This window comes from Borostomias antarcticus, assembly GCF_949987555.1.
Source record: "Borostomias antarcticus genome assembly, chromosome: 21".
In the NCBI taxonomy this organism is placed as follows: domain Eukaryota; kingdom Metazoa; phylum Chordata; class Actinopteri; order Stomiiformes; family Stomiidae; genus Borostomias; species Borostomias antarcticus.
In genome coordinates, this window is record NC_140254.1 from 2,548,192 (window position 1) to 2,575,794 (window position 27,603).

Consider the following 27,603-nt stretch of genomic DNA (forward strand, 5'->3'; position numbering starts at 1 on the left):
TCCCGTCTTGGTCTCCCCATAGCCTCTGGGGTTGACGGACATCCTGGTAGCATGTTTGACAGTGCCAACCGAGGTAGAGGTATCCCTCCTGGGGACATTCTCTTGAAACCTCCTAGCAGGGGCGCTGGTAGCAGCACCTGGCTGGTAGTGCCCCCTTTGTTCCCTTGAGCTTGAGGAAAAAGAAAAAGTCTTCTGGTTAGGCTCCAGCCTCTTCTCATGCTTGCTTTGCACAAATTTGACTGCATCAATGTGGTCACTCTGGTGGTGGGGTTTAAAGGCCTGAGGGATAGCTGCACGATGGCTAATAGCAGCTCCACTTGATAAATCAGAGAGGACAAATTTTTGTTTCTGGTAGGGGGCCTGACTATTGACCTGAGCTGAGCGAGGTCTGGTAGCACGTTTGACAGTGCCAACCGAGGTAGAGGTATCCCTCCTGAGAACATTCTTTTGAAACCTCCTAGCAGGGGCGCTGGTAGCAGCACCTGGCTGGTAGTGCCCCCTTTGTACCCCTGAGCTTGAGGAAAAAGAAAAAGTCTTCTGGTTAGGCTCCAGCCTCTTCTCATGCTTGCTTTGCACAAATTTGACTGCATCAATGTGGTCACTCTGGTGGTGGGGTTTAAAGGCCTGAGGGATAGCTGCACGATGGCTAATAGCAGCTCCACTTGATAAATCAGAGAGGACAAATTTTTGTTTCTGGTAGGGGGCCTGACTATTGACCTGAGCTGAGCGAGGTCTGGGAATTGGGTTGTACAAGGCAGGTCCATAGCGAATCTGCTGCACCATGGTCTTAGCTCCATTGCTGGTAGAACTGGAGACAGACCATGTTTGACTCTGAACATAACCAGGGCGTGAGGGGCTGCGAGCAGTCTGTGCACTCTCACTGCGAGCACCATCACTCTGAAGAGCAGTTGACATGTAGTCTGGTCTGAATTGATTCTGGGTAAAGCTGCCACCTGGTTGACTTTGCTTTTGATGGGAGCCAACATAAATGTAACCATTGTTTCTTTGGGCATGTAATCCAACCACTAGTAAACAAAGAAAAGGAAGCCATTGTTAAACAGAAGGCATTATTACAAACTCAACCAGAGCACCTTTTGAACAATTCCATTTGTTTTGTTTGACTTACCTTTTGGATCCAAAGCATAGCTTACATGGTCTGCAACTACTACACAAAGCAACACAGTCCTGTAAAAATAAACAAAAAGGGAAAAGGAAATTGGGTGATGCACAGAATTCCCCAAAACATTTGCATTCGGAATCAAACGGAAAACTCCACATACCAAAAACTCATTCTGAAAGTAATGTCTGTGTACAGTACACCCAGATTGTGAAAACAATAGCTGGCACCCAACAGGCTCCCTAAACCACTTGCTTTGTGTGACACTACTCTCCTTAGCTAGCCAACCTGCAGAGAACTACTTATGGCCAGCATGTAATCACTGCTTGATTAAGTGATCACCTACAGCTGCATGTTGTTGTGGCATTATAACTTTGTGACATTGGAATGCTTGTTCCAAAGTTGGCCTTATCTGACATGATAATTATCCTCAAAGCCACACTTTAGGGAGTTTCTGTTTTTAGTGTTTTTAGAGTCTTTGTCTTTATATAGTGATCATGAATATTTTCACTGGAAAGAAAGTGTTTGTGTAACATTAGTGTCTGGTAAGACCCTTTGCGTCACTGGGACACAAACTCAGCAAGCGTGACCAGACTGAGCTTGTTAGTCCAGATACCCTTGTTATAATTAATGGTGCCTCCTGTACCCCCTGATGCTGATGAGACCTACAGTATGTACCATGCTCTGGTTATATAGTCTGACCTAGGCATGACATACAACTTATCAAAACAAAGCACACACATTCTGATCCCTCCCCCTCTCACAGTCAACTCTTCCTATGAGGCTGTCCATTGAATCAACTGAAAGAACCATGAAAGAATTCTAACTGGATACATTCTCTCTTATTGATGTTTTTACCCCACACATCCCACATTTACCTTATTCATATGCCTTATCTCTGCCTAACACCTTCTGTGTCACACTGTGTTGGAGTGGATGGTGACACACCACCTCAAACTCAACCTGGACAAGACTGAGCTGCTGTGACCCCGGGGGAAGGGCTGCCCGCACCTCGACCTGGCCATCGCCAACTCAGACTGCGAGGAATCTGGGTGTGACCCTGGATGACAAACTGTCGTTCTCCACACATATCACATCCGTGCAGATTCCCGCTCTAGAACATCAGGAGGATTCGCCCTTTCCTCACTGATGAAACGGCGCAGGTGCTCATCTAGGCTCTTGTCACCTCCCGCCTGAACTACTGCAACTCCCTCCTTGCGGGGCCGCGGCATCAGCCATTAAACCCCTGGAACTTGTCCAGAAAGCTGTTGCTCGCCTGGTGTTCACCCACCACAAGTTCTCCCACACAGCTTCTCTTTTCTGTTCTCTACACAGGGTCCCAGTAACACGCAGCTCACATCCAATTTAAAACTCTGGTACTAGCCTACAGAGCAATGAAAAAAACAGCTCCTCCTACGCCAGGCCATGATCAAGTCCTACACGCCCTCCACTATGCACTGCTACCTCAGGGTGACCTGGTTGCCCTGTCACTCGGAGGCCCCTGTGGTCGAACAACAAGGTCACAGCTCTTCTCTGTCCTGGCCCCGCAGTGATTTAATGCACTTTATACAACGGCTAGTTCTGGTTCTTGATTCTGATTGGCTGGAAGCCGTGTTAAAATACTTTTTAAAACACCTGGGACCGCATATCATTCCATTTTCAGTATTAATGCGCTTCCCATTTGATCCAATGCATTGTAGTTGTTGTTGTTGTTGCTTGGCAACCCTTTTGTTAAGGGAACTATTTTGCTCGGCGGAATTGAGGGAATGATGCTTCGTTTTGAATAAATCTTAATATTTTACATTGCTGTGTGTTTATTTTACACTAATAGATGTAGTAACTGTTGTATAAAAGCAATAAACCACTCGAGGCCGTGTGTTATAGTGATTTTATAACAGCTAGGGGGGTTTTAGGCACTCCGCTTCGCGTCGTGCCTAACAACGCCCCCTAGCTGTTATAAAATCACTATAACACAACCTCGAGTGGTTTATTGCCTAAGTCCACTGACGTCAGGACAGCAGAGTTGCTGCGCATTTTCGCCGCAGACTCAAAACTCACCTCTTCAAGAAGTTCTACCAGGATCCTCCCTCTTCTTCACTTTGCCTTCAGCACAAGATTATGCTCCAAGTCACTTGTTTTAGAAAGGAGATGCACTTGTGAGTTCTGGCAAGTACTAGTACACTGACTTTTCCTATGTTAAATGCAATTATTCTATGTCGCTATGGATAAAAGCGTCAGCCTAATGACTGTAATGTAATGTTATGTACTGTAATGTAATGTAATGTAATGTAATGTATGGCCATATGATACTGCCAGTCGAGTACAATCCAGTGTTTGCACATTTGTGTAAGAAATAACCCAGGCCATTATAGCATCTGGAGCTTTACTTTACAATCTTTTAACCTGTCTGCACCCCTACCAGTGTGTCTGCCTGACCAGTCTGTGACTCAAAGTGTCACCATGTGTGGTATGCTCCAAATGGAAATTATCTTTACCACCAACTATATAGAGCACATACACACTCACTCCTGCACGTGCACAAACTCTCTTTCTCTCTCTCTCACACACACACACACACACACTCACACTGGCCAGTACAGTTTACACGCCCGGCTATTCTGGCAGCTCAATCTGTCCTTGATCGATAGGGATCATTACCATCATCAACCAGGAGGGTGGGAACTGGGACTTTTGAATGAGAAGAGTCCGTCAGTCTGCTCCAGCCAACAGGTCCTGGACAATGAGATCTGTCACCCTGTCCTAATCTGTCACCCTGTCCTAATCTGTCACCCTTTCCTAATTTGTCACCTTGTCCTACTTTCGCTGTCACATTCCATCGACCACGCTGCACAACTCAACCCTGGAATCAAGAACCACCATCAATGTCCGCTATGTTTAAGGTTCCACATTTGCTGTTGACACGTTGGACATAGGCACAGGTGCCGTAGGGGGGGCACCAGATTCCTTGTTACAGTGCAGAAAAAAAGAGCGACACCTGGCATGCTCTGGCCATCCAAGTGTGGTGGCTTCGATCAAAGATGCCATTTCCTGTCAGAGGAAACGTGTGGAGTGAATTTTTTTAGAAGCTGTTTCCTCCTCTCTGAATTCTTTCCACTATGCCTCTCCACAAACAGTCATATGAAAGAACTAAAGTCTTCCACTGGCATCAGCACAAAGAAATCTTGATGACACAAGTCGTTTTTATGGGAAGCAGGCTTCTAAAAATCTTTGCACAAAAAGAAGAAAGGTGTCATAAATCAGACTGCAAATGAGATCTATTAATCATAGTAGGTAACTCTCCTATCGCTGTGTGTGTGTGTGTGTGTGTGTGTGTGTGTGTGTGTGTGTGTGTGTGTGTGTGTGTGTGCGTGTGTGCGTGTGTGTGTGTGTGCGTGTGTGTGTGTATGTGATTTCTCCCATGATGGTGCATGAGCACGATATCTCAAATTTGTGTTGATTTCCTCTAAGTAATCGGGTAATCTTAAAATAGAGAAACACTACATTTATCTGGTTGTGACATTGTTGCAGTCCTGGAGTATGATGACACTACCAGTTTTGTGGGCTCCTTGTATGGAGGCACGTGCACAGATAGACCTCAAAGGGGCTTGAGACCCTGCCCCTTTTGCCCTCCTATAGAGGAGTGTCCTTTCTCTGTAGGCCTTTTAAAATTTAATTAATTAATAAATGCCTGTTTGTGCACAGCCTGCTCCGCCGAACAGATATACTGATTGAATCATCATATGTCATATGTAGGCTATATCAGGTCGGGAGATTGGTGCTCCCGGGCGATGTCGTCTACCATCCCTGGTTTCCTGGACAGCGGCGAGTATGGGCACGCGGAATTACGCGCATAACGTTACGCCTGCCTAGACACTTGACAGACATGTGTCAATCAGTGTGATGAGTTAACCTACTTTGAGGCAGATGTCAGGTATGTGGCCAAATAAGGTAGAAATGTACTATTTATTTTCGTTTTATATTGATGCGCTTTAGGAATTGCTCTACTAGCTATAGCCACCTAAGATCTGCTTTTTATAGCTTGCCTGCCCAGTGTCCTGGCTAGTTTACATGCTAGTACTGTATGATTGCATATCATCACTCACAACTGCATAGGATAAGATTAGTTGTTATCTAGTTATTAATGCGACCAAAAAATTGCGGCGCGCGCTGGCGCGCAGAGCTGAAGTGTCCTTCTCTGACTTTGCGCCCCGGCCCCTCTAGCACCCTGCTTGTATCCAAAGACGAGTAGCCCATGTATTTCCCGATCCACAGGGATCCCGATAACAAATGGGGTGTGATAGCGGGCCATGTAAACTCGCTGCATCATCATCTAATTTACGTGTAGAGCGGTGCAGGACCAGGGAATGTCTGCAACAAGGGTAATCGAAACAGAAGACGTACAGAGGCCGGTGATTCATTACACTCAAAACACAGCATGCTACCTGCAGTACACAGTAATTCTACAGGCCAAATTTTCCCCACACACTGGACCGATAGTCTGCCGTGAGTAATAATAATATAAGAAAAACTTGAAGGGCTTTGTTGATTATAATGTCTATTCATCGTCTTTATGACAATAGCAGTCAAAAAGAGAGCAGAAACAGTCATCTTTGGGCAGATGGTCTCTCCTCTCTGGAAGAATCTGCCCTTTCACCCCCAGAACGTTCTTCACGTCCTGACCAATCAAGAGCTCCAGATCCCTGTTGGGTAAGCTGGGCCCCCTCCCGCTCAGGCATCTGGTCTGGCCATTTGAAATAATGAAGGTAATAATAACCTGAGCAATAATGAGCTTAAGGCTCCTCCCTCCCCCCCTGGGAGGGCGAGAGGTCGAGCTACCTACTGAGAACCACGCCTAGCGCAGAGGCATTCACACACATCAGAGATCCATCATCAGAAGACAGGCAGGGCTCCCGCAACACTCTCCATGGTGCAACAAGCATGAACTGCTCTGTCCTGAGTACATGTATGACGATTACAACAACCTGTGTAACCGTTAAGTTTTGCATTGTGCATTGTAAATAATGAGTAGCGTAGTGTGTGCATAATCCTGCCTCAGCTATGTAATCAAATCAGTGGCAAAACAAATCAGGGATGAATCATTTTGAGGTTAATAAATGTAGACAATGAGGATCTTCACACTGATGAGAGGGGACTTGGTCCCCGATGTCTTGGTGTGACTCTTGTTTCAGTTATACTATCGGTAGCCCTGTGCTGGGCTTAACTCAATACTTAGGCCATCAATATGCACTGGATGATGAAGTGGAAGAAGAGTTCAACTCTGTAAACCAGGTCAAGATATACAGTAATCCAACCAGGAATGCAGTCACTATACACTTCCTCTGAATGGGGCCTTGTGGTACACCTAACCAATCGATGGCTTGATTGTGTATTAGGTCCATTGGACCAATTCATCTTCACTGTGTATTATTGTCCCTTGAGAATCTTTCTATGGCCTTATTAGAAATAGGCTTCGCCATATTGAAAATACAGTCCTCCATGTTGTCTTTGTATACCACTGCAACACGAGCCCGGACCAAATGACTCCAGACTTAAAAGGCATGCTATATGGGATCCAGGCAACGCGCCTGGTATGGAGATGCAGATCATAAGCTCTGTGAAAATTGGAAGAGACAGAGAGAGAGAGGGAACTCACCACTGGCTGTGGTGAGCTAGAACAGAGGGAAAAAATGACTTCTTAAATTGTAAACTCCCCTAACCTCATCCTCCACTAAACAACCACAGTAACAACAAAACAAAACTTCTTACAGGCCACATGGACAGAGAGACCGTCATTCAGCCAGCTGGGAGATGGATGCACCCACAACAAGGCCTCAAGCTGGTCCCTGCTATGCATAAAGAGCCCTGGGGCAGGGGGGAGGAGGTCCTGGAAACAAAGAGCTGGTGATGCTTTTGCAGTTGTAGTCAATTCAGAGATCAATGAGGCCAGGAGGGTGTATTTGTGAGGAGTTCAGACAAAAATCACATTGTTGTGGTTAAGTGTTTTACATTACTTTTTCTCTCGCACAAGTTTTTTTTTGCAGCTAGCATTTGTTTTAAATGTTCCTAAACCTCTCTTTCAATCTGCAATCTGTTGTGGCTGGAAGACTTCAAATACAATAAATATTGTATTACTTTCAAGGGAATGAAGAATTTCATGATGGAATTCACCACATAGGGAAAGTAAATTCAAATATACCAAATACTAAAAACACATATCTCAAATACAGCTCAACATTTAATAATGATACAATGAGGTTCATAGGATATACAACCCTGTCTTTGGACCTCATTGTTTCAACAATCCCCAGGTGTCAAGGGCATGAGCGTGTGTATGGATTTGCAGCCCCTATGAAAAATATACCTGCAAGCAGGGATGAGGGGGCCAAGCAGTCCAGCAAGGCAGACCATGGCAACTTAATGTGATCATGTTAAAAACACAGCTGTAAACACTTATGGCAAGTTTTATGTGTTTTATAAGCAAATATCTGATATATGACCTCACTTCCTGTTTGGTTACCGATCTTGATTGGGTGTGACGGGCGAACGCTTTTGAAATTCAAAAATCTATCTGATAACTTTTGTGAAGCTTGGTCTGAAGATCATCTGTGCCAATTTTTGGTGAAGATTGAAAACCAAGCTTGTGATTTTCTTTTTCATAATAATTAATATTTTTACTTTTTCATAATTGCTGCTATGGCAGAAAAAGAAGACGATGATGATGATTAATAAGAAAAGGTACAATCTCTATGGTGGCCTACGCAGCTTTGCTGCTGGGCCTCCAGTGATGAATGGGAGGCCAGGCGGGTTTAATGGCTATCGGTCCAGCTGTACCAACTCCATTCCCATTCCATCCTTTGGCAAACACAATTAGTTGCCATTGATAAAGTGAGCAACAGAACAATGGGCAATACCCCTCCACAACCGCTTCACATTCATTGTGGTCTTTTGTGACTGGATTGTTTTGACATACTGGAGTGGAGAACAGAGGAGGCTGGGCAAATATGATATGTAGTGAGCCAAATTAAATGGGTGGGGGGGTTAGCTGCCTTTTGTGTTTGCATTATTTTGTGTTATATCTACATAACAGGAAGTTATTTAAAGGAGCAGTCAGAAATCACAGCAGAATTAGCTTGCTGTATGGCCAATGATAAACGTAATTCATAAAAGTCAAACTCGACCTCCAAATGGCAAAAATCCCTGCTAATTCAGGACCCCAGCTAGGTTTCAGGCTTGTACCCACGGAGAGAGATAGATTGAGAGAAAGAGAGAAAGAGAGACAGACAGACAGACAGACAGACAGACAGACAGACAGACAGACAGACAGACAGACAGACAGACAGACAGACAGACAGACAGAGAGAAACATGCTCCCTCTCCAGAACTCTGTTTGCCATACAGTACCAAGCCTGCGGCAGAGTGGATGCCACTTTGTCTTTTGTCATCATGCCGATGACTGTTGTGGTCTCTTTTTTAGCATGTTCAATTTCCCACAGATGTGGGATTCACTTTTAAGCCATATTCCCTATCATGGCCATTAAATCTACTTAATGGCGCCAAGATGTTCTCAAAGAGGCAGGACTCAAATAAAGGACTAATTGCTTCAGAGGAAAATTTTCAAATGCAACCGAGGGAAGAAACAAAAAAACATTCTTCTTACATGAAATAGCCAAACCACATGTAACAAAGATTAGTAAAAGAAAGAAATATGAAAGTTTAATGACTTTAAAGAAGTGAGTTTAAGAAACGTTCCTCTTCAAAAGCAGCAGAGTGGTCTCACAAACTGTTGTAGCCTATCACTTAAGCCATTAAACAACCAGCTTGGCTTGCTGGCGTCTGAAAATAAAACATGGAGAAACATAAGCTTTGGATGTTTCCTTTGACAAATAAAATTTGAGACACAAAGCTATGCTGGGGATGGATATAGGTGGACATGAACAGTATTCTTTGTCAGCTTCAGTTGAATCAGACAATTTGTCTGCTCAACTATCATAAAAACAGAACTAACTGGGTTGATTTGTCTGTTTTAACATTCTCTTCTCGTATTTGGTGCAAAGGGAGTAGCTTAATGGTGAATGACAGAACCACTTTAAAACTGCTCTTCCTTGCTGAGAAAATTTTGTAAGGCATACAGTCTTTTTGAAACCTGACAGTGTAAACCAAACAAACAGTTGCAGCCAGACTCATGAGGATGTTAAGCCAATAATGTCTCAGGGAGAAGTCATGGTGAACTATTTTTGTTTTGTTTAGATCACTATCCTTCATTTAGAAGTATGTCCACAACACATAGCTACGAACATCAGAACAGACTGTGATGTGTGAAGTAGGCCTATGCATGAGACAAGAGAGTGCTTCAGACATAGCCTAAATTGTATTTTCCTATTACGAACCATTTAACCCTGAAACTAAATGTGTTGCAACAGAGTGAGCATGTAGTTCCAGCTTGTGTAACATAAACTCTGAAATCATTGATTCATAATTATAATAATTCACAATCAATTGAGATTATTGATGAAAAAACGGCTGTGCGCATACGTGCATACATGTCCGTGTGCATTAACATAATGTAGGCCTACACTTAAGGGTCCTGGTTTGGGGTTTTGATGATATATGATATATAAATGTGGTCACCAAAGTTATTGGTGATGTTTGCCAGCACAGCGCCCTCTGGCTGCCCCTTGAACATGTGCAGCTTTCTCAACCCCTCATTCAAACAACTTAATACTCGAAAAAGCTGAAACCAAGGCACTCTTGTTGTGGAAAAAGTTTTAAAAAGCCTTGACTCGACACTGCACGTCCTTGGCTCCTGAGCAATACACCTGCCGAATCATGTCAACTTCATACAATGCCTGGTTCTGAAGAAAATCGACTTACATAGCTTACATACAGAGAGGAGAAAGCAGTGATCAAGAGAGGTCCAGACAAGTGGGGGGAGTGTAGCCTGCAAGCCAGTCTTTCTCTAACCTGATGTGCCAGATGGGTTGCTTCGCATAATCATCTGGGAACTCTCCGTTGGAAACTGTTTGGAAAAGGGCAGGCACTTTCAAAACTACTTGGCAGGTGTTTAGATGAACCATCTGTAAAAATCTGAAAAGATCTATCGTGCGCTAACTTCCTCAGAACCAACACTGATTGGGAACATTGTTTTCTGATTGGGCTCAAAATGTTCTCTATCGAGAGTATCCTGACTGATTTGTGAGTAACAATGTGAGCTTGCGACATCTGGATGGTCTCACGAGGCGAGTCGTTCTCACCCCCAAACAATATTTAAAATAGTCTATTTTCTACTCAGCTTGCAGTAGCAAATGAGTGTGGGGGAGACAGGTTAGAGAGCGGTAGAGTAGAGAGTGGTAGAGTAGAGAGTGGTAGAGTAGAGAGTGCTAGAGTAGAGAGTGGTAGAGTAGAGAGTGGTAGAGTAGAGAGTGCTAGAGTAGAGAGTGGTAGAGTAGAGAGTGGTAGAGTAGAGAGCGCTAGACTACAGAGTGGTAGAGTAGAGAGTGGTAGAGTAGAGAGTGGTAGAGTAGAGAGCGCTAGAGTAGAGAGCGCTAGAGTAGATAGCGCTAGAGTAGAGAGTGGTAGAGTAGAGAGTGGTAGAGTAGAGAGTGGTAGAGTAGAGAGCGCTAGAGTAGATAGCGCTAGAGTAGAGAGCGCTAGAGTGGTAGAGTAGAGAGCGCTAGAGTAGAGAGTGGTAGAGTAGAGAGTGGTAGAGTAGAGAGTGGTAGAGTACAGAGTGCTAGAGTAGAGAGTGGTAGAGTAGAGAGCGCTAGAGTAGAGAGTGGTAGAGTAGAGAGTGGTAGAGTAGAGAGCGCTAGAGTAGAGAGTGCTAGAGTAGAGAGTGGTAGAGTAGAGAGTGGTAGAGTAGAGAGTGCTAGAGTAGAGAGTGGTAGAGTAGAGAGCGGTAGAGTACAGAGTGGTAGAGTAGAGAGTGGTAGAGTAGAGAGTGGTAGAGTAGAGAGCGCTAGAGTACAGAGCGCTAGAGTAGATAGCGCTAGAGTAGAGAGCGCTAGAGTGGTAGAGTAGAGAGCGCTAGAGTAGAGAGTGGTAGAGTAGAGAGTGGTAGAGTAGAGAGCAGTAGAGTAGATAGCGCTAGAGTAGAGAGCGCTAGAGTAGAGAGTGGTAGAGTAGAGAGTGGTAGAGTAGAGAGCGCTAGAGTAGAGAGCGGTAGAGTAGAGAGTGGTAGAGTAGAGAGTGGTAGAGTAGAGAGCGCTAGAGTAGAGAGTGGTAGAGTAGAGAGCGCTAGAGTAGATAGCGCTAGAGTAGATAGCGCTAGAGTAGAGAGCGCTAGAGTGGTAGAGTAGAGAGTGGTAGAGTAGAGAGCGCTAGAGTAGATAGCGCTAGAGTAGAGAGCGCTAGAGTGGTAGAGTAGAGAGCGCTAGAGTAGAGAGTGGTAGAGTAGAGAGTGGTAGAGTAGAGAGCAGTAGAGTAGATAGCGCTAGAGTAGAGAGCGCTAGAGTAGAGAGGGGTAGAGTAGAGAGGGGTAGAGTAGAGAGTGCTAGAGTAGAGAGCGCTAGAGTAGAGAGTGCTAGAGTAGAGAGGGGTAGAGTAGAGAGTGCTAGAGTAGAGAGCGGTAGAGTAGAGAGTGGTAGAGTAGAGAGTGGTAGAGTAGAGAGTGGTAGAGTAGAGAGCGGTAGAGTAGAGAGTGGTAGAGTAGAGAGTGGTAGATTAGAGAGCGGTAGAGTAGAGAGTGCTAGAGTAGAGAGCGGTAGAGTACAGAGTGGTAGAGTAGAGAGTGGTAGAGTAGAGAGTGGTAGATTAGAGAGCGGTAGAGTAGAGAGTGCTAGAGTAGAGAGCGGTAGAGTAGAGAGTGGTAGAGTAGAGAGTGGTAGATTAGAGAGCGGTAGAGTAGAGAGTGCTAGAGTAGAGAGCGCTAGAGTAGAGAGTGGTAGAGTAGAGAGTGCTAGAGTGGTAGAGTAGAGAACGCTAGAGTAGAGAGTGGTAGAGTAGAGAGCGCTAGAGTAGAGAGCGCTAGAGTGGTAGAGTAGAGAGCGCTAGAGTAGAGAGTGGTAGAGTAGAGAGCGGTAGAGTACAGAGTGGTGGAGTAGAGAGTGGTAGATTAGAGAGCGGTAGAGTAGAGAGCGCTAGAGTAGAGAGTGGTAGAGTAGAGAGTGGTAGAGTAGAGAGCGCTAGAGTAGAGAGTGGTAGAGTAGAGAGTGGTAGAGTAGAGAGTGGTAGAGTAGAGAGCGCTAGAGTAGAGAGTGGTAGAGTAGAGAGTGGTAGAGTAGAGAGTGCTAGAGTACAAAGTGGTCCTACAATTATAGTATCATGCTCTTGCAATTGACAGCTCAAGCCTTGCACACTTCAGGTGACATATTGCGTCAAGGCAAATGAAAGCTCCTCATGGGATGTACTCCCAGGGGAAATTATTGAGAATGATGACACTTCCAAGATAATGTCTGTATCACGATGCTGCCATGTTGAGTGAATACTATTTCAGTTAATTATAATGACCCTCTGTTGTGGTGGAAGGAGGATGAGGATCACAAGGCACCTCAGTCCCGCTTTGTCACTGCAACACACAACTCGGTTCTGAAAGTCACTCACCCTTAACAACCAAAAAGTTAAATTAAGAACTGTAAAGATATTCACATAAAACATTTCAAAATCTTTATTTACTCCTTTGCAGCATGCGGCCAGACTGACTCACTCTCTGACTCACTCTCTGAACTAATGTAAACATAGGTGGATTACTTTCAGAGAAATGTCATTAACATTTTTGTCATAAAAAGAGGCATTTGACTACAAACAAAGGCAAAACCAGGTCTCTCTCCACTCTATGCACATTCCCCTGCCTGTTCCCAAGAACTCCCAAGAGTTCCCCCACATCGATTTGGGCAAAACAATGCCATGTGTAGTAGTGGTAGTAGTTTGTTATCTTTCTTTGACACATTCTACATCAAAATGTCCACGGAAGGGGTCAGTTAGCTTTTGCCTGGGTATATAATGAGTACAATGCAATTCAATGCAAACAGAGCATAGCACCTTTCCATTTAAAATTCAATTTTAAAGTCTCTTCTGTCCACTATCAACCAACCATCCACCAAACCTTTAATTGTACAGTCTTTAATGCACTATATAGCACAGATAAAAACGCATAGTGTGCATTGTTACAAGAGGACACCTTTTAATATGAGACAATAACTATAAACATGCAATTCACTATGTCTCATTTACCCCTACTACAGTACATTTTTCTAGCCCCACAAATGCTCTTTATATGTACATTCCCAGTTACAGTTTCAAAAGGGTCTGAAACATAGAGAAGCATTCCTAATGAATGTGTATCTTCTGCTGGTAAGAGTAGATCACTGAATGAGACTTTGGTGCTGGCGTTTCAGAATCATCTGTGTCTTATCACTGGAAAGTCCCCCTAAACAGAAAAAGCTGGACAGCCAGGCTCTCCTTCAAAGAGCCTCAGAGCGTCTGTTGTCTTCAAGGAGGAGGAATTGCTTTCAGCAGCCCCAGCCCGCGACTGGTTCTCATCATCTTGACAATAAAACTTGAGGAGTTAAAACAAAGCAAAGTTTCGGGGGGGGGGGGGGGGAGGGGGCAAGAGATTTCCGTTGCACTGAATTGTCCCTTTACTATTCCACGTCTTGATTTTTTAGGAGGGCTCAAGAAAAGTTCTCCTCCCATCGGAATGCCGTGGAGACTAATCTGCTCAGATTCTTTGCAGGCACCCCGGGGCATCAGGACAGAAGACCAAAGGCTAGCCTTGCTTTAAATGGCTCAAAGTTGAATGGGAGATTGTGCCAAAAATTCACAGGGGTTGGCGTCATAGTACCTGCATTTCATTAGGTGGATATCTTGGCCTCACATGAGCTTCTTAGTATGAATTCAAAGCCTTAGAATTATCTAAGTGGAAATGTAGTTTTTAGCTATAGTAGTTTATAGGGGGAAGGGTGCTGTCAGTGAGGGAGGATGCTAGATTTTCCACTCGACAGTTCCTCTTTACAGTTCATGTCCTTTTGGCTGGGCTTGGCGGGGGGGGGGTCCCGAGTCTTAGACTACCGTGTGTGTTCAGTGAGGGTATTGGTTAAGTGGGTATAGAGGAACTATAGGAAAGACAGGCAGTGCATGCTTTAATGGATGGAGCTATAGGACATAACGCTGATGTATGTAAATATTTACAGATAGTATATGGACAGTTTTGTACAGACCTCGAGTAATAATAAATGCATTATTAAAAAAGAGTAATATCTTTATGAAAGAGATAGTCCTGTCACACATCAGCGGTTGTGGACACTTGCGATAGCCTGGGGTCGGAGTCGATCTCATACCGGTAATGATACCCTTCCCAGACCTCCCTGCAGGCATCCCGCATGTCATAGATGCGCTTCTTGATGCCCTTGCGGTTGAGGTAAAGTACAAAGAGGAAAACCAAGCCCACGAAGCCCAGGACTATGCCCAGGAAGACATAGGAGGTCTGGAGGGCGAGGTCGGCCCCCTCGCCCCCCTGGTGGCAACCCAGAGTCCGCTCGCCCAGAGCCAGCAGGGATGTGTTCCTCAGGTCTGCTGGGAAAGCGCAAACCAGTCCCACTGCGTCCCCTATGTGTTCCTGTGAGCTGTTGACCCAGGCAGTGAACAGCTCGATGCCACAGGTGCAGGCGAAGGGGTTCTCCCCTAACAGGAGCCTGGCTCTGGGCAGCTTGTCCAGCTCCTGCAGTTCCTCCTCTCTGAGTGTCTTGAGGGCGTTGAGGGTCAGGTCCAGCTCCTCCAGCTGCTCAATGCCAGAGAAGGTGCCATTGTAGATTGCCACCAGGGAGTTGTTGGTCAGCTGGAGTCGTTGAAGGCTGCCCAAGTGGGAGAACATGTGTGGAGGAAGGTAGATGAGGCCATTGCCTGACAGGTCAAGCCCCTGAAGGCCCCCCAGGTTGCTCCAGAGAAGAGAGGTGGCCAGGTCCATCACAGACGAGTGGTTGTACAAGGCCCGGCTGAGGTTGAGCTCACGCAAGGTGGGACTGTGCAGCATGAAGGCCTCTGGGTGAATCACGGCCAGCTGGTTACTGCTCATGTCCAGGGAGCGGAGGCTGCGCAGACCTGAAAAGGTCTGTGACTCTACGATAGAAATCCTGGGGGGACATACAAAGGTTTGTTATTCACATGTGCCCAGTTCCTATATATATATATATATATATATATATATATATATATATATATATATATATATATATATAAAAATATATAGATAGATAGATAGATAGATAGATAGATAGATAGATAGATAGATAGATAGATAGATAGATAGATCATATAAAAAATATACATATTTTCATTAATGTAGACAAACAAAGACAAAACCAGGTCCCTCTTAATGTAGTTAATGTAATGTAGTTTCCTCTTACCTGTTATTGCTCAATGACAGAGTGGTGATATTGTCAAGCCCTTTGAAAGATTCAGATCCAATTCGACTGATTTGATTCCCGATTATAAACAAATTCCTCGTGTATCCTGGGATTCCAGACGGAATACTCCGCAAGTCTTTGGAGACACACTTGACAGTATGCGCGGCTTCAGAGCATTCGCAACGAGGAGGACAAGACGCGCGCGCATTGACGGCACAGACCAACGCGCAGAAAACCATTCGTAGTGCCAAATCCGGCATTTTTGAAAACTATGCGAAACAAGAGCTGCAGGTATTATAGACTAAATACAAGATAAATAAATACAATAGACGAAAACAAACTACGAAGGATTCTACACTTAAATTATGCTGCGTTTACAACTCCTGGTGCCAATACATTAACTACTTTTTACAATAAAATAATATTCGTCCATCGCCCTATTGAATCCATCATTGCGCAGGCTACATAGGCTACATCAACCTAAATGCGGAGTAACTTAGGCTGGTCAGCTTGTCCTGAACAACATCTTGTCCCGCTCTGTAGTGTGTCCTGCTTGAATGTACAACTTCTTTGCATTTCTGAAGCCCACGTGTGACTGAGAGGCAGGGTCTGATTTCCATGAGAAAAAGGGTCTCGCTGATCTTAGTGTTTGATCCTAGCGGTTGTAAGCGGGGCGTCTGTTCCCTCGAACAATGAAATACGTACCATCGCGTCGTGCTATATGCTGGGAGGGGCTTTTTACGCACCTCGTCCGGATCCTCTCCACCCTCCCATTACCCCCAGGACACAGGAACGTAGAATCCTGCAGCACTACTTGACCAGTTTATCTTATAAAAAATATATAGAACGTTGCAGAAAGTTGAAGTATCAGTCATCCTAAAATTATTACAATTGTTTGGGTATCCTACCAATTGAATATCTGGTAATGCGTTATAATACAGCCTGTTACCCGTGTCTTACACTGTCTTATCAGTGTCTTACACCGTCTTACCAGTGTCTTGCGCTGTCTTACCAGTGTCTTACCAGTGTCCTATCAGTGTCTTACGGGGTACTTACCCGGTACGTAGGGTATGTACGGAGTACTGACTGGTAGGCCTACTTATCCAGTACTTACAGGTAAGTACGGGGTACTTACCCGGTACCCCGAGTACGGAGTAAGTACCGGGTAAGACATTGGTAAGACACTGGTAAGACAGTGTAAGACACATGTAAGACACGGGTAAAATAAGGGCTGTTTTATAAAGCATTACTGAATATCCTACCAATCTAAGCCACTTTTGCAGGATTTCTAGAGTGTAGGTTTATTCCGAATTTGATGATCTGAACCTGGTCTCATTCCGAGTATGAATGTTTCGTCCTCCGCCTTCAACAACCTCCAGATCAAAAGCGGCACTGCAGCTTGCGGAAAAATAACCGGATGCGTTGGTGTCAGGTAGACCCTGACCCCGACCCTCTCTCCCTGTAGGTGGTGGCATGCAGCGGAGGGGCATATTCATGTCTCCCCTCCTCCCTCCCCTCCTCCACGGGTGCTATGGATGGCAGGATGATGCCAATTGAAATTGAAACAGAGGTTGGCCGTCTGACAGCTAAGTGTCAAGCTTATAAAAAAGAAAAGAGACTCGACTGCAACAGTGTCAGTAATGACATCTACAGCTACATGCAATTATTCTTTGAGCGTCTTCTCTAATCTTAATTAGATTATGATTTCAAGTCTCTCATACACTTCAGGCAATAATTCATTCAATTATTTGTGCAGGAAGTAGCCTAACAAAACACATTTTTCTACAATAATAAACTTTATTGGTATCATACTGTAATTGAAATACATTCATAGTTCACACAGTCACTTGCAAGCTCTCCTATGTCTATGATATGTATAAAATAACGGTCATTTAGGGATTAAAGAAAGAAGAGAGGGCATGATTTGGATCTGACAAGTTTATATGAAAACTGGCCCTCATATAATAGCATCCGGGCTGTCTTTTGTCCTCTGAATGAATTGGTGGAACCACAGGTCTCCACATTCCAGGACCTTGGATACAACAAGGGAGAGTGATCTAAAATCAATTCAACAGCACTCCAAAAAGCATCTACTTTCTTGAGCGGTGCACTCTGATCTTATGGCTGCATTCCACTTCAAGATACTTGATTTCTTTTCCTGCTTTCTACCAATGAGAACTGTTTTAAAATATTATCTAGGGAGTCACACAGTAAATCCCCCACTTGGTATTCTGTTTTTCAGTCAACCTCCAGATCATCTTTCGAACATGACAGTCTATCATGCACCAAAGGCATTGTACGGGGAATATTTAAAAGCCACAACATAAACAGCACATCACCTATTTTATCAGATGTTCCAGCATCACGTGATGCTCATCGTTCTCTGAATTTTGTCATCATTGACGTCAGTAAGGAGAAAACATTGCTTTTTAATTATTGTCTATTTACGGAGAGCTAATTCAAGACAGGCAGATGGGTCAATTATGCATCAATTCAAGCAGGTGTTTACAATCTATTTTATCATAAACTACAACATTTCATACCAGAACTTGCATACTTAGAAAAAATATGTAATAACAAACGTATAAATGGGTTGTTAGGCAGTTGTCAGCAGCTATAGGCTATCCTGCCATCATTTACTCCAAGAAGTTAGCCGCTACAATCGGTCGACTGAAAAGACATACACACATTCAACCTCACACTCATGTACACACATGCATACGTGCATGCATATTTACATGCTGGCATGCGAAACATACTCCGTCCATACGCACACGCACGCACGCCCGCACGCACACATCCATTGATATACACTCTCACACATTCAGGCACTCATCTGCTTTATGACAGAAGTGATGATATGAAGGCCTATGGAAAAACTAAATTGGCTATGGCAGTTCATTTACAATTATGAGGTGTGAAAAATGGAAAAGGTCCAATATTGCAATCTGTTACTACATAATTTGGTCTAATGTGCTTGTTCAATATTTACAGTCTCTTATCAACATGGAAAAACAGCCACAGTACCATTAAGCATTAGCCTATCAGAGTGTCACACCCTGATTGGCCTGTTGGTATACAGTAGCTAAACTCTATAACTAACAGTTAGTTGTATTACGGTTGAGGCTGTGACAATAACCCTTAGTCATCCTATACATCGTAAAGGATAATATACTTGTAAATATAAATGATACAATAATTAGATTGATTGTAGAACATGGATGCTTATCATTTAACATATATTCTACACATTTGTAGAAATATCAAAGCATTAAGTTCAACAATGAACCACAGGTGAAAAGAAGTTCATGAAAATGCTTTAACATTTCACAACGGCCCTCTAATCTGGTCTGGTGCAGTGGTACAGGAGGATAGCAGAAGAAACACTTCTCAAGACCTGGAGGGACATTTAGAAAGCACTTATGTGGTGTGTGTGTGTGTGTGTGTCTGCGCGTGCATGGGTGTGGTGTGTAGACCCTGCTACCTGCTGCTTCTGGCAGCTTTAATGAAGGCTCAGCTATTTTATGTTTAGTTCCAAACAATGAGGGGATTTGATTTTGGTCACCGAAGCCATGGCAACAGATTTTGTGTGCCAACCTTCATCTTGGATTACAACCACCACCATTGGGTTTGAAAACCAAAATCTACACGAGAGGATGTGTGATATATGTACATGTTGAGACATTCACTGACATTCAGTGTCCGGGACAGATTCATTTCTTTAGGTTCCAGCTTTATGTATTCCTTTCTCGTCAATATATTAGACAAAAAACAATAATAAAGAGTATGTATGACTCTCTAAACAAAAAAAAAGGGTGTAACAAGGTTTCACTACCAAGTGTAAGGGCTATTCATTTTCTTTCCACTTATCATCCCAAACTGAAATCAACGTCAAATGTTTCAGGTGCACTTCCGCAAAAATCTGCAGTATGCAGATTACAATGAAGGTGATTTTTCTTTCCTCAATGTCCCCTGGGCCTAGCTTTTACGCTTTTAAAAAAAAAAAAAAAAAAAAAAAAAATTCTCTCTCTCTATATATATATATATAATGATTAATTGATGACATAACTGATGCACCATTAAACAATTTGTGGAGATTTTGGTATCAGGATTCTAGTCTTTTGAGTCAGTTTGAAATATCAAGAACCTCCGATCTCGCTCGGGGTCTCCCATTCTACTGTTGGCACGGACATCGGACACAAATTAAATCTGAAGCATTCCAGTCAGGCATTCCATTCCCATCTACAGGTGTATTCCAGAACTATAACTTGAGTCCAGTCCACAATGGTTGCCATGACTGAAAAAAAAAACACATTTGATATTCTGCATGGTAAAGGAGATTCATAATATATTACTTTTAGTCTGGAGCCATGAGAAAACAGGTCTGAAAATACAAATGCACAGAGAATTCAGATAAAACAAAAGTTACAAATAATTTGATACAGTATAGAGCTTTCCTGGATGCAATCCAATGCAGTAATAACAATGCATTGCAACATAACATATCCTGGAGAATCAAGGGTGTCAAACTGCAACAGAAGATCTGTATCAAACCAAGCATGAAATCCAATACATTCCTTGAAAGGCATATAAGTGAAATATCACATTTCTTTTTCAATAGATCAAAATAGAACATGGGAAGCACTGAATCTAGGGCCCGTGATCCCATCTCATTGCTGAGCGTTCAAAAAAGGGATGTTTTCCCAATGGATTCAGCAATACAGCCACCCCCTGCACAATACCTACCCAACCTTCATTTTTACCTAAGGTCGTGATGGACTACACCCTCCCCCCCCCGCACACCCCGGTAGGCACTCATTAGCGATCATCCATCAGATCGTGGGGGAGTCGAAAAACCCACATCAGAAGCACTAACCTCAAAGTAAAACAATAAACAAAAAGAAATTAGCTTCCAAATGTATTCCAGCTTCACCAGCAGGGTGGCACCAGTGACAGGTTGGCTGGTTTGAGAAACAAACAAATCTTTGTTTTGAGCTGAAGATGTTGGCCTGCTCTTCCGTTTTCCCTCCCATAGTTGGATCCCGGTGTGAGTTGCCCTGTTTGAGTGACACCTCCCCCATCGGTTGGAAGGTCAAGCCCACGTTGGACCTGCGGGGGTCTCCGGGTACCCCCCTGGATGCTCACCCATATCGCCCGTCACCGGAAGTTAAGGGTCAGGGCCACTACAAGGATGACCCCAGTCAGCATGAGGAAGGGCAGCCAGGTCTTCAGGAACCCTGCACAGCTGGGGAGGGATGGAGGGAATGGTAGACAGAGAGGGGGGGAGAGAGAGAGAGAGAGGGGGGAGAGAGAGAAGAAAAACAAAAATAAGTGATCATCACTGAGGACTGATAATCAAATTTCTCCCTAATTTCCTTCATTGTCTTGACAGCACACTCCTGAGACCACATGCACGTCAGCAATTACTCTGCACTCAGGTGTAGCCATGGCAACCGACGCAAGTCACCCCTATCAGATCCCAGCCAGGGACATGTTTGTCCAACCGCTCCATGACTCGCGCCCAGAAACACACTCGCAGGAGTGTCCTGGGGAGGGCTTGTCACATTCCTTCAATTACAACCCACTGCTTCAGCTGAGGCCTATTGGATTCATCATCTGGCCAAGGTCTGCCTCTCTACTGGTTGAAACCACAAATACCTCTCTCACCACTGGATACGTAACCATCTTCAAAAAACCTTTGCATTGCTGACCGGAGGGGTTGCGCGTCGAATCCTCAACACTTAGTAGGAGGTAACTGGACACTAGGTCAGGGTCAATCGGCTAACAAATTGGGTGAAAATGGATAAAATCCCAAAATACATTTATCGGAAGAAAAAAACTGCCGCTGACCCAGCAGATCTCAACTACTTTAGGCAATCATAATAGAAAGAGTAATGGCAGCTCAAATTCAGTCCCATTTTAATGCCAGTAACCTCCTTGAGCCCATTAAGTCTGGTTTCCGCCCCAAACACAATACAGAAACTGCACTGGTTAAAAACAGCTGTCTCCCATCTCATACTCTTGGAACGGCTCACTGTTGCTAGCATATTGGGTGTTGCACTCTCCTAATCTTACAGATAGACAAAAGTGTGTGCAACTCAAGAACCATAGTTGTGTATGCCCTGTCCTGCAGGATCAGTCATGGGTCCTCTATGGGTCATCATCATGCCCTGCATGATTGAAGCATATACCTAGAATCAACCTCTCTCTCTCTATCTCTTTCTCTCTCTCTCTCACTACAGTATAAGGAACGGTCCATTAAATAGTTTCCCCAAAGCCCTGGAGGTCCAGAGAGCATAGCTACCTCCATCTCCAGCCCTACTTCTTATAACTGCTTGGTACTAAAAAAAACAGTCTTGTCTGTTTCGAAGGCTGCATATAGAGACTCACCTGACATGCTTGCCATGGATGAGGGAGAGCAGACAAAGGTTGACCATGTTCCAAGAGGTGCTGTTTTCGTAACGCATCAGGTTCAGTGCCATGGCGACGTGGGAGTGACAGTTGTCACAGCAGAGGTTGTGCTTAGGAAATATAAGATATTAGCCAAAGCATCGGTACATATCATGTTAATTCATTCAACCTTTTAGACAGGGAGTCATACTGAGAGCAAGGCACTTTTGATGATGAACGTTGCTTTACCAACTAGAAAGGGTGCTCAGAGAGCACAGGCCTCCACCAATTAATGCATTTTATTGGTGTAACCGAGTTGAAATGGTTAAACTCACTCCTCAGTATAAATATCGCTCACTTGTACCATTGAAGAGTAAGCTTTTTGGTGGCGTAACTGGTAGTGGTGTTAATGCAAATCAGAGTTGTGAATGCAAATCAGAGGACCTGGGTATGATGCCAGTATGGGCAAATTGCAGGAGGAAGCGATACAGACGAGTGATGCACCGACACCTGTTAGATCAGCATGTGCACTTGTTGAATGTGAAAGTGGATAAAATAATCAAACAGTCATCATCATTCATAGAGCAGCATGGCCTCTCTGTCCCTGTCTTTTTTTTCCTAGGATATCAGAGTGCATTCAGTAGGGGTATGGTACACAAACTTCAATAATAAATAGGTGTTGACATTTATTAAACTATAAACATAATTTACAAACTATAAAAAATGAGTTGAAATGGTTAAACTCACTCCTTAGTATAAATATCACCCACTTGCACCACTGAAATGTAAGCTGTTCAGTGGCGTAACAGGTAGTGGTGTTTATGAGAAGTTTACCATCCGGTGCTTGTACTCCTCTGAGGCATCGTGGACAGCTGTGTCCCAGGCGTTGGAGCCACTTGCATAGACCTTACTGACATCCAGCATCCAGTACCTACAACCCATAGAGGAAAGCTTTCAGAAAACTACATCGAGCTACTGGTCTCTGTACCAATTGTGTAAGTTTAACAATTGCATTAAGCGCAATCTAAATTGTAGTTCTTTTGAGGAAGTAAGTTAGGATTAGCTTGAGATTTGTACAGATGGTATGCTCTAGACTGTAAAACATAGCTACAGTAAGTCTTTAAGATAGGAATACCCTGGAGCATTTTATTTACTTACTTTGTTGGTCTCCCAAAGGCCATGTTGTCTTCCTGAACAAAACAGAATAAACAAATCAATATAAATGTTAATCCTTCATAACTAATTAATGAGACATAAATTGTATTATCATACTACAAATGAAAAAGAATAATCTAGACACCTCACAAATGAACAATTATAGGCCCAATACCAAAGTAAAATCATTTCAACAGCTGAACAATTTCCTGGCACTAAATAATTGTTTTGATATCTTCCAGTCAGGATTTCGACCACACCACAGCACAGAGACTGCTCGTGTTAAGGTCTTAAGGTATTAAGATCTCAGCGCTGCATTCGACACGGTTGACCACAACATATTACTAGGCCGTCTGGAAAACTGGCTGGGAATTTCTGGCACAGTGCTAGACTGGTTTGAATCCTACTTCAAGAACAGGGACTACTTTGGCAATTACAAATCTGAGTGGACAAAAATGACCTGTGGAGTTCCCCAGACTCCATTCTGGGGCCTCATCTGTTCAACATTTACATGCTCCCACTCGCTCAAATTATGAAAAACAACAAAATAAGTTACCATAGCTACTGTACGCAGATGACTTAAGCAATTGACCACGAGAGGCAGTGAGTTACAGGGGATTTTACCACAGCTACGGGGCGTTGTTACCACAGCTAAAACCCCTGTAGCTGTGGTAAAATCCCCTGTAACCCACTGCCTCGAGTTATACGGTTACTACATATATATATATTCACAAAAAACACTCAGTAGTAACATTCAATCATTTATTTACTGATCATTCTTATCATTTTAGTATTTACAAAATCTTCCGCGATAGGCTATAGTTCTGAATTAAATGGTTGCCAGGCAACATAACCGTGGGTTACAGAGTAATTTACCACGGCTGCTAGCCAATCAGAATCAAGTATCCCGTTGTAGAAACACAATACCAGCATATCACCAGGCGACTCTAATCCCATACAAGCGCTGAGTAAGTGCATTGAACAAATCAACGATTGGATGTGCCAGAACTTTCTTCAACTAAATAAAAATAAAACTGAAGTAATTGTCTTTAGAGCCAAAGAAGAACGATTAAAAGTCAGCGCTCAGCTCAAATCAGTAATGCTAAAAACCACCGACTAGGTAGTCATAGACTCAGAACCACCAACTAGGTAGTCATAGACTCAGACCTAAATTTCAACAGTCACATTAAGACAATTACAAAGTCAGCCTACTATCATCTGACGAATATATATCAAGGATTAAAGGATTAATGTCTCAGCACGATCTGGAAAAACTTGTCCATGTGTTTAACTTCAATAGGCTTGACTACTGTAACGGTGTGTTTACAGGTCTCTCTTAGTCCTCACTAAGACTAAGAAAGTGGATCACATCACTCCAGTTCTGAGGTCTTTACACTGGCTTCATGTCTGTCAAATAATTGACTTTAAAATACTGCTGTTGGTTTATAAAGCACTGAATGGTTTAGGGCCAAAATATATTTCTGATCTGCTGCTACGTTATGAACCATCCAGACCTCTCAGGTTGTCTGGCACAGGTCTGCTTTCTGTCCACTGAGTTAAAACAAAACATGGAGAAGCAACATTCAGTTTTTATGCTCCACATATCTGGAACATATACTTCCAGAAAACTGCAGGTCTGCTGCAACTCTGTTCTTTTAAATCAAGACTGAAGACTTTTCTTTTTGCCACTGCTTTTTATTAAATCAAATATTTATTCATTCATACACTGCAACATTTATTCCTGTATTTTATTTTTCCTGCATGTTGTTTTAAATGTCCTTTTTCAGATATTGTTTTATATGACCTTTTATGTGTTTCTTGCACTTTGTTTTGATGCTTTTAATGTCTCATGTAAGGCACTTTGAATTGCCTTGTCGCTGAAATGTGCTATACAAATAAACTTGCCTTGCCTTACAAATGGAGCTTTTCTGTATGTGGGAGATATAAGTATGAGATGGTGCTGGTGACTGTAGCGTTCATAGTGGGGGGGGGGGGCAGACTGCCGGGAGCAGCAGGCACTGGCCCATGTCACAGCAGGTCAGACTACATATCCTTCTCTTCTCTTGTTTCTCTTGTCTCCTCTGCTCTCCCAAGGCAATTTAACTTACTGTTATTACCTTCCTACCAGGCCCAGTCTGCAAAACAATATTCAGGGGCTCCTCGAATTCCCAGTGAGGCAATTAAAAGTGGTAAACAGATGAAAGTTTACAGCTGGGATTCTTCAAACCGCAGAGCAGGTTGAAGTGTACAACAGACTGAGAGGCCTTTGAGATTGTGGTGGTTATGGACTGTTTCTGTTTTGGGGTGGTCAGTTTGCAATTCTGTCCTTTTCTTGCAATCGGGAAGAATGGATTTTCTTTTTATAGGATGGCACAGTGTGCTCGTGAGGTTTCTTCGGGGAGTTAGCAGATAATATTGAACTCTTTATTGATCCCAAAGGGGAATTAAATGTCCCAAACAAGTCCTCTCAGAAAGGCCAATGTAAAGTGCACAGAGTCACACAGACACACGTGGGTCTGATCAGGTCCTCACCACTGGAACCAGTTCTGGTAGAAGACAACCCCTGCTATACTTTCCATCATCGGCCCCTTATCAGCACCAGGCGCAGTGTGTGATATTCTCCATTGATTAGCTGTTCTAGTTGGGAACAGGGGTAACTCACTGAGACAAAGTAGGGTCCAGCAAAGTCCCGGATCACTCCAGTGGAGGTGCAAATCCCCATGTGTCCGATGAAGGGAAGAAGCCATCTGAAAGACATTACACACACCAATACAGCTGAGAACACAAGCAACATCTTTTCTGTGGCAAACTCAAAGAAAACAACAAAGAATATCTATAGTGATAATCAGCTTCTGTAATGCAGGCTCCCTCAATAGTTCATTATAGCCTTTGTCACAAAAAGCAGCAGTGATGTAAGGACAGCTGGAGATGAAATATCTTACATTCAGCTCCCACACGCTCCAATAGGCTAGCATACACCAGAGCATGTTGCGGATTCATATTCACACATTGCTTTGCACTGTACAAATACTGTATAGGCTTCATTCAAGAGATGTTTTCTAGCAACACTAAAAAGTAGGCAGGCTTCTAAGAAGATGTCACCTCCAATACAATCTCAAAGGAATCCTTGATGTGGTGTCGAACATTTGGTTTAATTTGCGGGGAAGGGCGACAGAAGAGAATAGCAGGTGGTAAAAAGAAAAAAAGATGGGTATCACAGCAGGTCTTGTCAGCTTTGATGCAGGCATTGTAGAACAAATCAGCCAACATCCATACAACCTACACACTCACACTGTCATTTTATCTTACTGTGCAAATACAAACCTGTCAGTGTGAATGACGTCACCACTACAATGCAAGCCACGCTAACTTAAAGCCAGCTATCTGCAAGGGTTTCATCTGACTAGCACGATGTACATAATCAAACCTCTTTATTACCGGACAACATTATAAACTTTGACTAGCTAGCTAGTTTACTGATTTGATTAACGTATATCAAAACCGATAGCGTATTTGTTAAGTTCCAACACATCTGATCAGACAAAACAACTAGCACTAGCTAGCTACATGCTCTCCCGAGCTGTCACCTCGCTCCACGTTGGAATATAGCAAACCATCAACTCACAGAGCACAACACAAGACATCACGATCAAATACAATAACTCACGATAGCACTGGGATAGGCGTCCATACAATACAGAAAGGGTATCGGCTCGTGTCTGGATCAATTCTTTCAAACGCTATGTGATAATTCTTCATAGTGTCTACTTCGACAACATCCGCCATCACCAATGTGAAAAATGAACTTCATTCGTCCCACTTCCTGGCAGCAACCTTCTCTTCTGACAGCAAGCGCAACCTTCCGGGCCCCGTAGAAAGCAAACAAGCAAGCAGGCCGGTTATACAAATGCATGAATGCGAATGATTATATACAGTATAGCCTACTAATTAAATCTATCAATCCCCCCCGATTATTTCAAGAAATCCTGTTCACTCAAATGATCACGATATGATGAGCATGTCGGCTAAATCCAAGTCTACAGACCACAGACCATTAGCCTCAATAAAGCAGCAAGTTGCACTTTCACACTTTCACACCCTGCCAAAAATGGAAGACGCCTGTTTGGTGCCAAAATACGAGGAAGGATTGAGATCTGCTTGCCAGGTGTGCACACTGTTCCCATTTTACAAAGGTAATGTATCTGTTGGTGATAGCCCATCTCAAGCACATCTGGTCCAACACACCTGGGTGGATGCTCTGCATAGCCTGATTATCAAAAAGTACAGATAGTTGTGCAACCATCATAAATGAATTCATTGCGTATAATTGGTCCTGAAAAGATAATTGACTGAATTGCAGATGAACACTCAACAGGCAGATATTATATTTATATTTATCCAATTATAAAAAGAATTGGAAAGTAAGGGACAGATACAATTAAAACATTGACATATTGGGTTGACAAGACACATCACCATTATAATAATGTGGGACCTCGAGGGGTCTTTAATTCACCACACAGCAAGTGACACACAATTACACGTGAGAGCGGCGACACACTTTTAATAGTATTTTTTGTGCCATTGAAACTGCTGGTGGAA

The 27,603-nt window shown here is 43.4% G+C and overlaps 2 protein-coding genes across 2 annotated transcripts; both read right to left on the minus strand.

The window, feature by feature from the left end:
- Positions 1–14,333: 14,333 nt before the first annotated feature.
- Positions 14,334–15,716, minus strand: tpbg1b (trophoblast glycoprotein 1b; the record flags this gene model as incomplete). Its single annotated transcript, XM_084455374.1, has 2 exons — positions 14,334–15,183; positions 15,457–15,716. The coding sequence occupies 2 exons, from the start codon at positions 15,714–15,716 to the stop codon at positions 14,334–14,336; spliced, it is 1,110 nt and encodes a 369-aa protein (XP_084311500.1).
- A 4,071-nt stretch (positions 15,717–19,787) lies between these two features.
- Positions 19,788–26,812, minus strand: tmem222b (transmembrane protein 222b). Its single transcript, XM_084455107.1, has 6 exons — positions 26,669–26,812; positions 25,664–25,748; positions 23,005–23,036; positions 22,681–22,777; positions 21,847–21,977; positions 19,788–20,701 (listed from the first exon to the last, which is right to left on the minus strand). The coding sequence occupies exons 1-6, from the start codon at positions 26,785–26,787 to the stop codon at positions 20,614–20,616; spliced, it is 552 nt and encodes a 183-aa protein (XP_084311233.1). The 5' UTR covers positions 26,788–26,812; the 3' UTR covers positions 19,788–20,613.
- Between the last annotated feature and the right edge of the window lie 791 nt (positions 26,813–27,603).

Bases quoted from the DNA above. Each gene is read 5' to 3' on its own strand.
- tmem222b (XM_084455107.1), bottom strand. From the start codon at position 26,787: ATGGCGGATGTTGTCGAAGTAGACACTATGAAGAATTATCACATAGCG. The intron at 25,749-26,668 runs GTGAGTTATTGT...AATGTCTTTCAG, and splicing joins ACGCCTATCCCAGTGCTATC to ATGGCTTCTTCCCTTCATCG. The intron at 23,037-25,663 runs GTGAGTTACCCC...TGTTTTGTTCAG, and splicing joins CTGGACCCTACTTTGTCTCA to GAAGACAACATGGCCTTTGG.